The sequence below is a fragment of the Dipodomys merriami genome, unplaced genomic scaffold, assembly GCF_024711535.1.
Source record: "Dipodomys merriami isolate MVZ:Mamm:240054 unplaced genomic scaffold, mDipMer1.0.p SCAF_20, whole genome shotgun sequence".
NCBI classification, from domain to species: Eukaryota; Metazoa; Chordata; class Mammalia; order Rodentia; family Heteromyidae; genus Dipodomys; species Dipodomys merriami.
This window is the reverse complement of record NW_027203382.1, coordinates 2,767,039-2,783,128: the sequence shown is the minus strand read 5'-3', so window position 1 is coordinate 2,783,128 and position 16,090 is coordinate 2,767,039. Positions and strand designations below refer to the sequence as shown.

The 16,090-nt window shown below is 34.8% G+C and overlaps 1 protein-coding gene across 1 annotated transcript in view; it reads right to left on the bottom strand.

Annotated features, from left to right (window-relative positions):
* The window catches only part of LOC138832857 (uncharacterized), a 111,712-nt gene that overhangs the window by 85,487 nt on the left and 10,135 nt on the right, over positions 1-16,090 (bottom strand). The window contains exons 4-5 of the mRNA XM_070030973.1: positions 10,900-11,091; positions 746-913 (exon numbers count right to left, since the gene is read on the bottom strand). Of these exons, the coding sequence (XP_069887074.1) occupies positions 746-913; positions 10,900-11,091 (360 nt within the window). The remainder of the gene's footprint in view (positions 1-745; positions 914-10,899; positions 11,092-16,090) is intronic.

The following is a 16,090-nucleotide window of genomic DNA, read 5'->3' as shown; positions in this document are numbered from 1 at the left end:
AGAGCATAGCCTTGAGCTGAAGAGCTGAGGGATAGTGCCCAGGCCCAGGCCCAGAGTTCAGGCTCCATGACCAGAAAAAAAAAAAGCTGGCTATAAAATAACATGTATTGAAATCTATATAAATACATATCAGAAGCATATAAAATTACATACTGCAAAATCAATATAATGTTACATATATCAAAATCAATATACATGTCATATACATATTTTATATATTAAAAATAAGAAGTATGCATAATAAAAAGATAATGCAGAAACAAAAAATAGTTATCTAGAGCAGTCAGGATAATATGACATATTTGTTTTTTCCTCATAAGTATATTCTTTTAAATTAGTAAGTATTTTTTTACTGGTAGGATGACAACTCCTCTTCATTCTGTTAACATCAATCTTTTTTCCAATTTTGGAATTATTATCCTGTTGGAGTACCTTTTAAAAGTTTTCATTTTAATGGTTTCAGATATCTTCATGATATTAAGACACATATTATATGGGGCTGGGGGGATGGATCAAGTGGTAGAGCACCTGTCTAGAAAGCATAAGGCCTGTGATTTCAAATTTCAGTATTGCAAACAAAAGAAATATACTATATGTGTGTTTATATACATACATATATAAATCTGTGTGTATGAGTGTACTGTTGCATACATACTTCAGTTCCCCAAACTCTCCACCTAGTTTTAACTAGAGGTAAACAGTTTCAGAGACTTGCACTATTTTACAGTAATTGTAGCATCCTTACCAGCTGTTGGTCGTGGTTTTTTACTCAGACATCTGGGACTATCTTCAGGATTCCCATCATCCCCTCGGAAAACCCATGCTGCCGAATGAAAATTCTCTGTGTAGAATCCTTTGTCTTGAATATCAACCCGAGAGCCAAAATCCATAGAACGACCATCATCTGACGTGACTGAGAAGCAGAAAATGTGACAGTATAAATTACGCACTAGTTGGAAAGAAGATTCAGCACATTGTTGAGCAAAGTGAGAGAGCAGCCAATAAGATGGTGTTAATGAAGAGTGTAAGCCTCATGACAAGCATCTAAATTTGTGGGCTTTTCTCTTGGGAAAAATATAAGTAAATCTAAGCCAGTACTGATATAAGCCTAAGGCATGGGAGTTTGTGCACCATGAAGAGGCTGCATGATAAATCCTTCAGTAGAGGAATCATATGGAAAGGTACATTTTAAAAAAAAAGTCTATGTATTAGTATTTAGGAGTAAATAGGAAACAATATGAATCTAAGAATTAGCTGTTACATTTTTTTAAAACATCAAGCATAAGAAAAAGGATTAAGTTTAAATGGAGGAAACAAAATGGGAAATCCATCCCTATCTTTGGGCTAAATGTACTGCAAAAGCATTTCCTAGAAAGTTCACTGTGTTCTTACACAAACATAGATAAATAATGAAGTAGACAAAGAAAAGCAGATAAATAACAAGGAGTCATGTAAATTTTGATTCAACTGATCTTTTCGTTTTGTTGGTGTATTGCTGTTTGTTTGATTGTTTTGTTTTGTTTTAACATAGCAATTTGGGTTTTCTATGCCGAAATGTCTTTGATAGTGTGGAAACCTGGATCAGCTGGAGAAGTAAGACTGAATTTCTGTTACTTTTGTGGCTTGTAAAACTAAACAATGTTATGTTCTAAGCCTTTCAGTCTTTTAAGAGAAAAGAAGCAACACCACAATATAAAGAAAAGATAGAGCCATTTGTGTGAATTTATTTCTCCTTTTCTTTTTTGTCAATTATGGGGGTGAGCTATTTTGCTCAAGTCTGGCACTCTGTCGCTCAAGTCTGTCTCTCAAAGTGTTGAATTGGTGATAAGAGTCTCGTGGACTTTCCTGCCTAGGCTGGCTTCTAATCGTGATCCTCAAATCTCAGCCTCCTGAGTAGCTAGGATTACAGGCAGGCATGATCCAACATTGCCCAACATTGCATGAATTTCTTAAATGCCATGGAAAGCGCAGGACTTGATAACTACAATATTTCTTTATATACAACAGAATATTTTCTTTGATTCATTTTTTTTTGGGGGGGAGGACATCTGTCATGGGGCTTTCACTCTGGGCCTGAGCATTCTCTGTGAGCTCTTCAGCTCATGTCTAGAGCATTACCACTTGAGCCACAGTGCCACTTCCCAGAATATCTTCTTATTTTCTTCTCTTTTTTCATTTCTCCTCACATACTTACTATATATCCAAGTTGCTACTGTGCCTTCCTCAGAAAAATTCTATGGAAAATACTTTACTTTTGCCCTTGGGCCTATCCCATAGTGCCCAGTGGGACTTCTGCTTCTCTATGGAAGCATTCATCTGCTATCACTGAGTTTTCTTTGGAGAATCATTACTAATGGTTCCTATTCTTACCCTAATAGTTTCATTTTGTTTTCTTAATAGAGAACTAACAAGAGTAAATGTTAGTTGTTTTCCTGACACATAAATTGGACAACGGATTCCAAATTATATGTAAGTTTGACTTGTATAGTAATTTTTAGGTGTGATATTTTGACAAAGTATGCAAGAATATAGTGTCTTGCAGTCAAGAAGATATACAAATGTCATTATTTTTCAATTCTCAAATATCTTTAATGCCCGACCTTTTAAATTTTATGCTTCAAATGAAATCATCCTACTCATTCTGTGGCTTAAGCTGCTTCAAGTACATTTATTCATTCATTGAATTAAATTGATTTAAAACAAATATTCTCTCATGTACAGGTGTAATCTTGTGTACAATGGAGAAAGGACAATAAGTTAGACAGGGCTCATGATGAAGTAAAAGTTTAGAGAAAGGACAGCGTGAATCTGGATGGCGGGAGGGGTAAAGCTAAAGAAAGAATATCATTAGCCTGACCCAAGGAGGGATCCAACTTTCTCTGAGAAGATGGGGTATGAGAGAGGGAGGTAAGCATGGCACAGACATATGACCTGTGGAGGGGGAAATCAGGTGCAGAACAAGCAACTTTGTCCAGAAAATCTGAAATTTAGAAGGCAAAACCTGAAACCTTTTGAATGACAACATAATAGCAGAAAAATTCCACATTTGATACTGAATTGGTAGTTTCAATCAAAATAAAGGTGCACTGAAAATACTGTATAAAATCATAACACATACATGAAAAAATAGTTTTATGTTTAGATTTAGATCTTATCCAAATATATTATGTATTATGTATATGCAAATACTCCAAAATAAAAGTACATATAAATACAATGTATATACAAATTCTCCAAAATAGAATCAAAAAAGAAACCCAGAAATCACAAACACTGTTGGTCTTAAGCATTTCAATTAAGAAATATTTAACGGGAGCTACATACATGGCTCAAATGGTGGAATTCCAGCCATTAGAAAAAAAAATAAAATGAGCTCAAGGTCCTAAATTCAGGCCCCATGTCAGCACAAACACAAAAAATATTAAACTGTGTTTTTTAAAAGAGGAAGATAACATGGAAATGTTAAACAATTATAAAGTTGGAATGTAAATGATATGAGAATTTTGTGGGGTGTATTGCTCATTGGAATTAAAATTATGAAAAGTTTAGAAGAGACTGCTTCAAATTAGTATGTCTTCTTTTACAAAATATATTGAAAAATTCTTTAAGAATTTAAAAACTTTGTATTCTGGGTAAGTCTGCTTATGTATGATATCTGATTTTAAATGGAAGGAAAAGTAAACCAAGAATTTGTAACAATGTATTCACTCATTGTTCTGAGCCTTGTAGCTATATGAAATCTTATTGCTACAGTACTATTTGCTAAAGTTACAGCAGTGATAGTTTCCAAGTATTTAAGTAACTGCCTGTTGGATTTATTTTCTATATGCTTTGCTTTAAAATTCAGTTATATTTTAATATTTATAAGTATAATTTACATAAATTACTTGACCTATTGGTTTATCTTTACTAATTTTTCTCTCAGCAATAGATATCCATGTTAGATCTGCAATTATCTCCCTATCATGGAAAGATCAGAGGGTGGCTTGTTAAATTACAATGAGCATTGTTTTCATTGGCATACATGAAGCCTTAGAGCAGGGCATTTATTTACCAAGATGTGGATGAGTACTTCTCTATGCGTTTGGTTACCGAGATGGAGTTAATCAGCATACTCTTATATAAAGTGAGACATAAAATTTGTGTTAAAATCCATGGATACAACAAGCCACACATCAGCTGTAAAATTGTAGTTTCTAGATTTCTCAACATCTGTCGCTGTGGAATCTTGATAGAATCTTGAGCCAAAGAGAAAGAAGGCCCAAATGTATCTGTCACAAATTTTTTTTCAATAAAATTAGATTTGCTAAGAATTGACAAATAAAAGAACCAGACACCTGTGGCTCAAGCCTAGTTACTTAGAAGGCTGAGATCTGAGGATAGCAGTTCGCAGCTAGCCCAGACAGAGTAGTACATGAGACTCTTATCCCCAATGAACTACTCAGAAACAGCTGAAAGTGATACTGTGGCTCAAGTGGTAAAATGCTAGCTTTGAGCAAAAAGAGGCTCAGAGACAGCAACCAGGATCTCAGTTCAAGTCACAGGACCAACAAAAAAAAGAAAAAGAAAAAGAAAAAGACAAATGGGATTGCTTCAAATTAAAAAATTATAAGGCTTTTTGCAAAGTAAAGAAAATAGCCCAGAAAACTGGTGAAGCCCAAAATATGGGAGAAAAGTCTTTCCCAGCTATTCATCTGGCAAAGGTTTAATACCCAGAATATATAAAGAACTAAAAAAAAACCCTAGACAGTAGAAAATACAGAATTCAGCCAGCATGTGGGCAATGAATTGGACAGATAGTCCTTACAAAAATTACAAATGGCCAATAAATGCATGCAAGAATGATCAACATCTCTAGCTATCAAGGAAATGCAAATCAAAATAATGTTGTGATTGCATGTTACCCAGTCAGAATGTAGACTTGCCAACAAGAAAACAATCAGCAACAAATATGGGGTGGATGAGGATCTGGAGTGTGGGAAAAGGTACCTTTACATATTTTGTTAGAAATATTAATTAGTCCAGCCACTATGGTAATCAACATGGAAGTTCCTTGAAAAGCTAAAAATAGAACTACCACCTGATCCAGCTATACCACTTGTGGGCATATAACCAAAGGAATGCGTACAATATAGATGTAGGAAAATCCACATTCATTGTACATTCACAATACACAAGTTATAGAATCAGCCTGTCATCAACAAATTAATGGATAAAGGTGTTGGAGGTGTTGCTCAGTTGGTAAAGTGCTAGGTAATGAGCAAAAATATCAGGTACAGAGTTTGAGTCCCAGTCTGGGACCAAGAAAAAAAAAAGATAAACAAAATGTCAAACACACACACACACACACACACACAAAATGCAGTTTCATTCTATCCAAAAGAAAAAAAAATCAGTTATGCCATTTGCATGAGATCCTCATGTTAAACAAAACCAGCTACTCAGAAAAACAAATACGATATTTTTTTCTCATGTGACAGCTAAATTTACAAAAAGGAGACTTAAGAGTTGAAAAGGGACAATTTGAATATAGTAAGAAGACCTTTGTGATGAGAGAGGTAATTAGGAGATGATTTAGAAAGTGGTATGGAATGCAACAGGACCCTTGTTTAGACTTTACTAGAAAGAGACCGATGCTTTGAATTGTTTTGCAGATTCAGTGAATTGTAGTGCTTAGAAGCTTGAACGACAGTTTGGTTGTCTGAGTTTGAAACATAGCCCACCGCTAATTATAGTTTAGTGACCTTGAACACTTGACCTTATCTTTTGCATGACTCATAAACTTTATTTAGTAAAGTGAGAGTGAAAACACAGTACTTAGCCTGTATTGCTACTGGGAAAATTGACAATACATCCTGGATAATAGTAGTACCTGGTATAAAACAAACATACCACCAAAAACATTAGTTCTTGTTATTAAGAGTTAGAATTCTTTTGTTTTGCTCCACCCCCTTCCTCTGTCTCTTTTCTCTTGTCACTCTTTCTTTTACATGGCAACTAATACTTGGGAAATACACTTCCATAATAATTTTAATAGCTGAATGAAGAGATATGCTATCAAGTATCCACAAGATTAGACCCACATTCCTGTCACATGTGTTTGTGATACAGAAGCCATTTGAAATTATACAACTCGGAGGTCCATTTTGCAGGCTCTTCCTCCTTTCATTTATAGCCTTCAAGTTATTTACCTGTGTGCTTTAGTCAGCATTCCTCACAGCCTGGATGGATTGATCGGCTGTGTCCACACTCATAAACATGTCAGTCCTAATGTCTTTTCCAGCTATTATGTAGGAAGTCAGAGATGAGTGAGATTAACAGAGTGAAAAACACCAGCTATAATGATGTTCAATAAAGCTGTCAGTTTTTAAGTCAGGGATTAGTAGCATATCCTGGCTCTATAAATGAGTTAAAATTTAAACCACACATTAAACAATACTAGCCCCAGCAGCTCTTGGTGAATTGCCGTCTCTACCAAAAAGTTTCCAAAGAAATATAACATACCTTGGATAAACTGAAAATTAGACATAGCAGACAGTTCAATTCTCTAGTGTGTAATGTGAAAAAAATGGCATGTTTTCATTCAAAACAAAAATCCAGTCAAAAGAAAACACAATCATTATTTAATTAAATCACTTATATTATTGTGGCAAAAGATTTGAATTTCTATAAATTATACAGTGGATTCCTGTGTTATTTCAAATGGACTAATGGTAAATGTTTTAAGTGACTCTCCAAAAGGAAAACAAGAAACTTTTTTGCAGTGTTAGCCAGATTCTGTCATATTAAAACTCACTCCAGCTAATTTCAAGCTATCAACCTGCTGTTCCTGGACTGTAGTGAGAGAAAAATGTGCAAGTTGGTTTTTTTGAGCGATGGAGCTGGCTAGCACAGCTATGATTGTTTTTCAAGAAATCCAGACCAAACATGATGTCTAAGACTACTGGTAGTTAGGGATTTTTCCATAAAACAACAGACAAAATAGACTTTTACTCAGAGTCTAGATAGCTGAAGGACACAGTGAAGCAGAAAGTACTGGTCTCAATCTTTATGACAGTTATCTGTAATCAAATTAAACAGTTTCTATTTAACCTGATTTCTTATTTTGTTAAATGTAAGAATATCTGGTGTGCTTTTCCAAAGAGGGATGATTACAGATTAGAAATAAGTAATATATATATACATATATATATGTATATACATATAAAGTTAGAAAAAGATTTTTGAATATTTTTTGCCATAAACACAATAAAGAAGTCTATGTCTCTATCATGATTTATATAGCACAGTGCATATTCATGTATACATGGTGCCTTACAAAGATGTTTTTATGTATCCTTTAAAATAAATTTAATAGATATTTCCAGGCATTAGTGGGAAGCTGTTGCTATATGTAGTCAATTTTTATTCCTACATGTAAAGTTTTATTTCTGTTTTTTATATCTATAATCCAAGTATTCACCCATCAGTTTCTTTATTCTTAGTTTTAAAGATAAGTACGATTGTAGTTTTGACAGCTGAGTGCCTTTGTAATTCTTCTTTACACAAGTTCAGAGGTGTGAAGTGCAGTTGTGTTTCTCTGTGATATAAAACAGAATTTCAAGGTTCAAGAAAAAATAAGTCAGACAGAAGGAAACAAAAACTTATGAATAAGAGAGTTGGAAGGAAAACAATGCTATAAAGGTACTCCTTAGATGACTGCAAGACACACAGACACCTCTGAAGCACAGTAATATAGAAAAGAAATTTCAAGTTGTTTGCCTGGGGATATATAGTATAAACCCTCCAGTATCTCTTTTTCCCTGTCCTCAGGAAATTCTGTATTTCTTACTAATGCCTTTGTATGAGTATACTTTTGAGGGACATGGAAACATAGAAACAGTGAACCTGATACTTAATTTACATACATAGCACAAAGTTTATAACTTTATATGGAAAAGAAAACCAAAATATATAACGACTGAAAGTCTGTCAAATGCTAGGCCAGGAAAATATGAGTGATAGTGTAAGATATATGGGAAATCCAGTTTGAGGTCCATGTCTGAATAAAATTTCAGGTATTTACTTAGAGATTATTGAGAAGAAAGTATTTGTACAGTTTGGAAACTGAAAACCAAAATTTACTATCATTCATCCTCCCGTGTTGATGAAAATAACTTTATTCCACAGATATAGCAGAGTTTTACTATTCCAGGGGATTTTCCCCCCCTTAGGCTTAGATCAGTTGTACAAGGAGGTAGGATTTTATGATTCTATTTCCCCAAGCTTACATTGTATTCCAATCAATTTTACTCTGCTGTCACACTCCCAGGAGATTCTTGACCAAGCAAATGTTTTATTGTTTATTTTATAAACTTCAAAAACAGTACATGTTTTTTGGTAGTGCTTGGGTTTGTGCTTGTTAAGCAGGTGTTTTACCACTCTACCAGCCTGTTTTGGTGGTGGTTATACCTCACAGCCTCACAGCTTTTACCTTGAGCAGGTCTTAGCTCGACATGCTCCTATCTATACCTCTTGCATAGCTGGGATAATAAAAGTGCATCACTATGCTCTCTTGTTTATTGAGAAGAGAACAGCTAGCTTTCTGACTGTGCTGGCCTACAACTGTGATCCTCACTATCTAGGATTATAGTTACGAATCACCATGTCTGGACAAACCATCAATTCTTTGAGAGAAAATATGAACAGGCACCTTTAGTTTTCTTGCAGCCCTCACTTTGCCATTCTATCAATCTGAACTTGTTAAATAATCATTCTAACCCATTTCTAACTGATATCTCCCATTGAAGAGCCTGGCTTGAGACAAATGCTTAAGAATTTAACATTGCTGTTTTCCCCCTGAGGCCTAAAGGGTGAAACAATAGAATTCTTTTACTGGAAGTCTAAAAGAAATAGATTGACTAGTGAGGTATTTTGAAGGTGTATGACAATAAAAGGGTAATATAAAGTCCCTACACAATAGGATATGTGAAAATAACAAGTTAGGATTTGAGACCATTGGTCCTTACTGCCTAATAAAAGAAGGAACTGCAAGACTAGAGCACTGATTAAGGAATAAGAATAAAAATTATCTGGAAAAATATACTATTTAAAGTTCCTTTTTTATTTTTCACATGAATGTGAAAAATGTTGTACTGGTGATAGTACAGTACATTGTTTAAGTTATGTAGAACCTTTTCCAAATTCTTTTACAGTTGTTTTCAAGTTCTAGTTATTATGGGTAAACTATACTACTACCTTTCATGAACTGTATTTCTTATCAGCCTGGATGTAGGACATTACCTTGGGCACTCACTATTAACTTTTTCCTAAAGACATTCTTTTCATCATAATGCCATCTTTCTTTCTCTTTTTCTTTTCTTTCTCTTTCTCCTTTCTCTTTTTTCCTTTCTTTCTTTCCTTCTTTCCTTTTTCTTTCTTTTTCTCTTTTTTCTCTCTCCCTCCATCTCTCTGTCCTGGCCTCCCTCCTTCCCTCCCTTCTCCCTTCCTCCCTCCCTTCCTCCCTCCCTTCCTTCCTCCCTCCCTCCCTCCCTCCCTCCCTTCCTTCCTTCCTTCCTTCCTTCCTTCCTTCCTTCCTTCCTTCCTTCCTTCCTTCCTTCCTTCCTTCCTTCCTTCCTTCTTCTTTCCTTCCTTCTTTTCTTCCTTCCTTCCTTTTTTCTGTCTTTCCTTCTTGATGGTGTAGGAATTTAAATTCAAGGACTTCATTTACGATGCCATTCTATCAGATCAGGCATTGTTTTTTCTGGTTAAATTGAAGGTAAGAGGCTTTTGAGTTTGTATGCTCAGGCTGTCTCTGGAAGGCAGTACTCAGATCTCAGCATCATGAGTAGTTAGGATTATAAACTTGAATCACCAGTGCAGTGCCAATTGCTATGGATATTTTAAACTTTGCTTGTTTGTGGTTGTTAATAATGTGTAGATAGCCAAAGCCTATTAGTGGGGTAAATAACTTTTAACTTTAATTGCTAGTATCTGGTCCAGATTAGTGGCTGGTATGTATTAGATGTACTAAACATTCCTCTCTTTTTGAAATACTAAGATTTGAACTAAGGGTCTATGCTTGTTGACTAATGCTCTCAGTTTATTTTACTGTTGTTCATTTTCAAATAAAGTTTAGCTTATTGTCTTGGTCAGCTCAGACAACAATCCTTCTATTTATGACTACAATATAGCTAGGATGACAGGCAAATAACACTGTGCCAATCTTTTTATTGGTGAAGATGGGGAGTCACTAATTTTTTTCATCAGCTGGCCTCAAATCTTCTGGTCTTAACTTTCCAAGTATCAATGATTATTGGTTGGAACCATTGCTTCCATTTCCCCCTATAATTTTTAATTCATATTTTTAGTTCAGTTGAATATCCTCAATGATAACCTATATATCTTCCATTTTCAGTTGATTGTAGATTGTGGGTAATGCTAGTTTAATAAGACTCTTGTAGCAAGAAAAGTGCTATCTCATTAAAACATATATACATAGATAGATAGATAAATAGATTTTCAGGAATGTTAAAATAAAAAGAAAAATCATTACTTCTAATCAAATATGTTCACGGTTTCCTTTTACATATATATTTCTGTAAAACAACACTAATCCTTTCATGATGAATATACATTTAATTTAGTAGATAAGCCTTAGAGTTAGCTATTTTAGTATCTGAAGCAAAGAGGAAACTTATCAAGATGCTTTTAGTGAAGCATATAATTTACCAAGTAGGATTTCCTGTAATGGATAAAAGAAAGAGTTGATTACTCTAAAAATACCTTTCATAATGAAACCTTGTACCATCACATGTATATATCACATGTATATATCTGAAAATCAAGGGAGGGAAATTGGTTAAGATTTAGCAAAGTGCTGCCTTTTCTGTGGCTTAAGAAAGATAGTAGTCTACTCACTGGATCCTTCAGTGATGTTGCTGGCAAAGGAACTGCCCCCTGTTGAACTGCATCTCTTGCCATCCTTGAATTGTTGCCTCCTCCTGGCCCACTGGTCTATTGCTTCTTCTTGGGAACCATCACTTCCTCTTCCACTTTTGAGAGTGAATTCCTGTGATAACTTTCGGAGGCTACTGATTTCCAAGTTCTGATCTAGATTGGAATACATTAAATAGAAATGAGAGACAACATTTCAAGTTAGAATGTGACATACTCAGTCTTTGAAACAGAGACATAGATTAGAATGAATACAAATTCATTTAGTTCCTTCATGGACCACTTGCTAATCAGAGAAAGAGAGAGAGAGAGAGAGAAAGAGAGAGAGAGAGAGAGAGAGAGAGAGAGAGAGAGAGAGAGAGAGAGAGAGAGAGAGAGAGAGAGAGAGAGATATGCTCAGACAGACAGAGAAACTTAGAGAGCAGAGAGACACAGAGTAAGACAAAAGGAAAACAAGCAGATGAACAGGTAGACATTCATATTAGAAACAGAGAAATGAAGAATGCTTTAAGTAGATTCAATTTACCATGCATTCTTTGCATATCAGCAGTATGCCTTATACTATATGCATTTCTGTGGAGAGGCAAAGTCAAAGTAAATAATATATATATATATATATATATATATATATATATACACATACTAAATTGTCTTTAAGAAAATATGATTCCTAGATTAGTTCAGTTAAAACCCAGGAAAATACGTACATTTGAGCTCTACTATCTGTGGCTTGAATTGTGTTAATCATAAACAGACAATTTTATAAGGCTTTAATTGTTCAAAATGATGAAAAGAAAATATTGAAAAAATGCATAGACTTTAAATAACATGTAATATTTTATGTAGTTTATACTGTTGACTTCTGTTTTCACAAAGTGTTGACTCTGAAGAATTAGAAGAAAATTACAAATATATGATGACAACCAGACCCCAAAATACTTGAAAAAGTAAGATAAAATAATATTCAAATGAGAATATACATAATATATAGAATTAAGATTTTAGTGTTTGATACTGTACAAAACGAAGCATAGATTTCATTACAGGTCAACGGTTCACCATTGATTTTATTTTACTCCTAGAAACAAATGGGATTTAACAATTTGGTTTTAAAAAAGTCTAACTTATTAATATCAAAAATATTCACAGAATTATATAAGTAATAAACAGAACCATCTTGAAAAATAGTATTTTGTATTATTCATAATTATTAATGAACCATTTGTATAATTGGTTAAATTTTCTAGGCTAAATTGATGGGGAGAGAGAAGAATCATTACCCAATTCCTGTAATATTCCTTACCTTTGTTGTTGACTCTTACTCTTACTTTGGAAATAAAAGATGTTAGCAAAACAATATATATCTTATTATATCTAGTGTTCACTATTGTTTTATTTTGATGGGGATGGAGATTGAACTCAGAGTCAATAATGCTAGAAAAATGCTCCCCGACTTGAGCAACAATCTTAGCCTTTTTGTTTGTATATTTTATTAAATGCAAATATTTCACCAAATGCTACGGTATGAATGAATGTGTCCCTCCTTTAATTTTAAAATGTACAATCCAGTGTGACCGTTAGAAAGCATGGTGACTCAGCCTCGTGAATCTTTCTCTCATCAATGAGATGATGCCCTTTAACAAAGTTGGAAGGGACTAGAAAGCCCCTTCTATCTTTTTGCCTTATGCCATGGTAGGACATCAATAAGGTGAAATCCTGGCAGCAGGAAGACACTAGACAACAAATGTTGGCACCTTGATCCTAATTTTATCCTATTGTAGAGTTGTAAGAAATGCATTTGTACTTTTTCAAGATTACCCTGTCACTTATATATAACAGCATGACTGGACTGATCAAGAATGGTGTCAAAGTGGAAAGCTACCATCCTGAAAGCCAGCGCAGGGTCCAGAATGTGAGAGGATGCAGGAACAGAAGATCTGAGAGGTTTCCCACTGGATGAAAGCACAGGCATTGCAGCTGGGCCTGGGACACTGGGTTTGTGAATGCATGAAGAAACATTACAATGAGTAATGTCAAAGTTCCTGAAAATTAACACTAGGGTAGGGTCATGGGTGATGAATAAAGAGAAGGGAAGAAGGGAAGTTGGGAGGGATGGCCAAGAATGTATTCATATACTGCTTTACAAAACGGCAATCCCTTCATACAACTATATAAAGATAATAAAACTGGAATTGTGTTCAAGTTCTAGATTCATAAAAAGTCCATGTGTTTGAAGTTATCTCAAGAGCTGCCATTTTCTCAAAGATATCATTTTCTATTATTTCTTTTCTTTTTTTTTTTTATTCTTAGTGTTTGGATACAGAGCTTGAGACCTGAAACATTTTTCAGATTTATAATCTTCTCTACCTCTCTGCCTAGGCATGGGCTTTTGGAATTTGTCATTCTTTTTTCCCCTTGAAGTACAGGGAAATAAATTATCTACCTCATGTAAATTTTGTGTCATATAATATAAACCTATTTAAATGTGAATATGTTTAAAATATCACTTATTTCTTTTCATTATCTGTTGTTTTCTCAGGGTGGCCTAGGTTTGGTTTCCTCATTAATTTTTGTGTGTGTATGTGTGGTACAGAATTTCTGGTTGATTGGCATAGATCTTGTACACATATGTTAGTTCATTTGTAGCTGAAGTCCTTGAATAAAAACCTCTTCAATGAAGAGTATATCATTACCTGGAATAGAAAGAACTCAATATTTAATTCTTAAGGATTCAGACTTTTCTTTATTCCACACTGGCTTTGTCACCTCCTGCCCCATTTCTCAACCTATCCTCTTTAATTTTTAAATTTGTTCATATGGCACACATTTTTTTTACTCTGAAATATAATTTCCAAATTTTATAATCAAGAGATCCATAGATATGTATTTTTTTCTGGCTATCTTGGAAACTCAGAAAGCCTTCCAATACTGAACTACATTCTCATTTTCTCAGGATGATCTCTAGGTGACCAACATACCACCTTCCTTTCCATGCTGCCTGTTTTGCTCCCTTACATGTCTGTTTGTCTCCTTTAAACAGTCCAGGTTGTGCCATCTGCTACAGTTAATTCCCAAATGGACACTCATATTAGAAGTTACTACATCAATGTCACAGTCTGTATACATGCCACAGCTTTTTATTTGTTTGCTTGTTTGTTCCATCATTCTAGGATGGAACCTAGGTCGTGTATAAAGGATCTATCACTGAGCCACACTCCCAGTCCTACCTGAGGTACATGGATGAAATGAAATACAGACTAATTTCTGCCTGCATGGTTTCTTGTAGAATAGCTTAAAGGTGTTCAAGTTCCTCAAGCATTTGTACCCTGAAAAATTCATAAAGTCCTTCACTGGGGTGTCAACAGTATGCAAAAAATAGTGTTAAACAAAGTATAAAAATACAACCTTAGGATAAGCAAGCTATGCAAATATTTGTTGTTTATGCAGCTGAATCATTTTCTGAATATATTTTAATTGCTGAACTCTTTTACTGTTGATTTTTTTGTATATGTTGGCAGAAAGAGAACTGTGATGTGACTTCACTGCATTCATTCAATAAGTATTTAATGAGTACCTCTAGTATAGGACAGGCATTGTCTAATGCTGTGGATATAATAATAATTGAAGCAGAAAATATACAGACCCTCATGATGCTTACATTTGAATGAAAAAAAAAGACAGAATGCAAACATACTAAGCCAGTAGAATATATAGCATTTTAGAAAAGGAAAGTGCTCTATTCAAAAGCAAAACATAAAAAAGGGATAAAGTTCACCTGGGCTAGGACAATGGCAGCCCAAAGTGCAGTTTTAAATTTGGTGGTCTGAGAAGGACTCACTGAAAACGGTGGTATGCCACTATAAATCCTAAAGCAGACATGGAGAAAAGACTGAACGTTGGGACATAAGAGAAAAGACTTTTTAAGGTCATGAATAAGCTCATGCAGAGCACTTGAAGTGGGATTTTTTTTCTGGAAAGTTTCTATGGGTCCAAGTAGGGCAAGGTGACTAGAAGAGATGAGGGGGAAGAAGAAGAAAGAATCAAGGGGAAAGACCTGTAGGGAAACATTTTTGATACAGCCAAGTGCTGGTTGCTCACGCCTGTAATCCTAGCAACTCAGGAAGCTGAGATCTTGAGATCACAGCTCAAAGCTTGCCCAGGCAGGGAAAGTCTGTGAGACTCTTACCTGCAATAAACCACTAGAAAACTGGAAGTGGCACTGTGGCTCAAGCAGTAGATCACTAGCCTCGAGCTGAAGAGCTCAGGGATAGCGCCCAGGGCCAGAGTTCAAGCCCCACAACCGATTAAAAACATGATGAAGCATAATACAAGGAACCAGTTGCTAGAAGTGTTTATCAAATGAGATCATTTCAGCTTACTGAGTTGTGACCTCAGGTTTGGTTGGACTCTGATTTGCATTATTAATTGCTGTAGAGAGAAATGAGTCTTCCTGAGAGAGACAGGATAGGAAGGCACATATCCCTGAAAGAATGAGAACAAATCTGAGAGAGGTATTCATTAGGGTGAGTAAATATCTGCTATAAAAGATACTATTGCTCTTATTATGGGCTCCCTTACTTTTCTAAATAACTGCAGTTAGGCAAATGTTGAGAATGATGTTGCTGCTCCTTGTATCAAAGGTATGTAGGGAGTGGAAAGCATTTGGTATGATGGCTGGTCTTTAGAGTGCTTATATGGAGGTGATTGGTTATTTTTGAACTATTTAGCTGACATTTTTATAAAAGAAATTTTTACCTTTTATGCCAACATTTATGCAACAGATTATTTTTAATTTTTTCCACTCTTACATTTTTAAAGAAATGTTTTGTACAATCTTTGCTCTAGCTTACATTTTTTTCATTAAAATTTTAGAGAGAGAACAAGAACAAAGAAGATAGCGTCTGCAATAGGTTTCATCATTTTGAAACATTCTGAGAATGTTATTGTAAACTTAGAAGGCAATTTTTACTCATTCAAGAGATATTTTCATTTACAATAGGGAATAATGCTAACATTAGATATTATTTGGACTCTTTGAGAAAACCAAGGGCTTTTTACAAAGTGACCAGAACAATATTATGCTGCCCCAAGATTGAAAGCAGGTAGACAGTATTATATATTTAGGAAAGAACTTCCTGCATAGACATCCATAGTG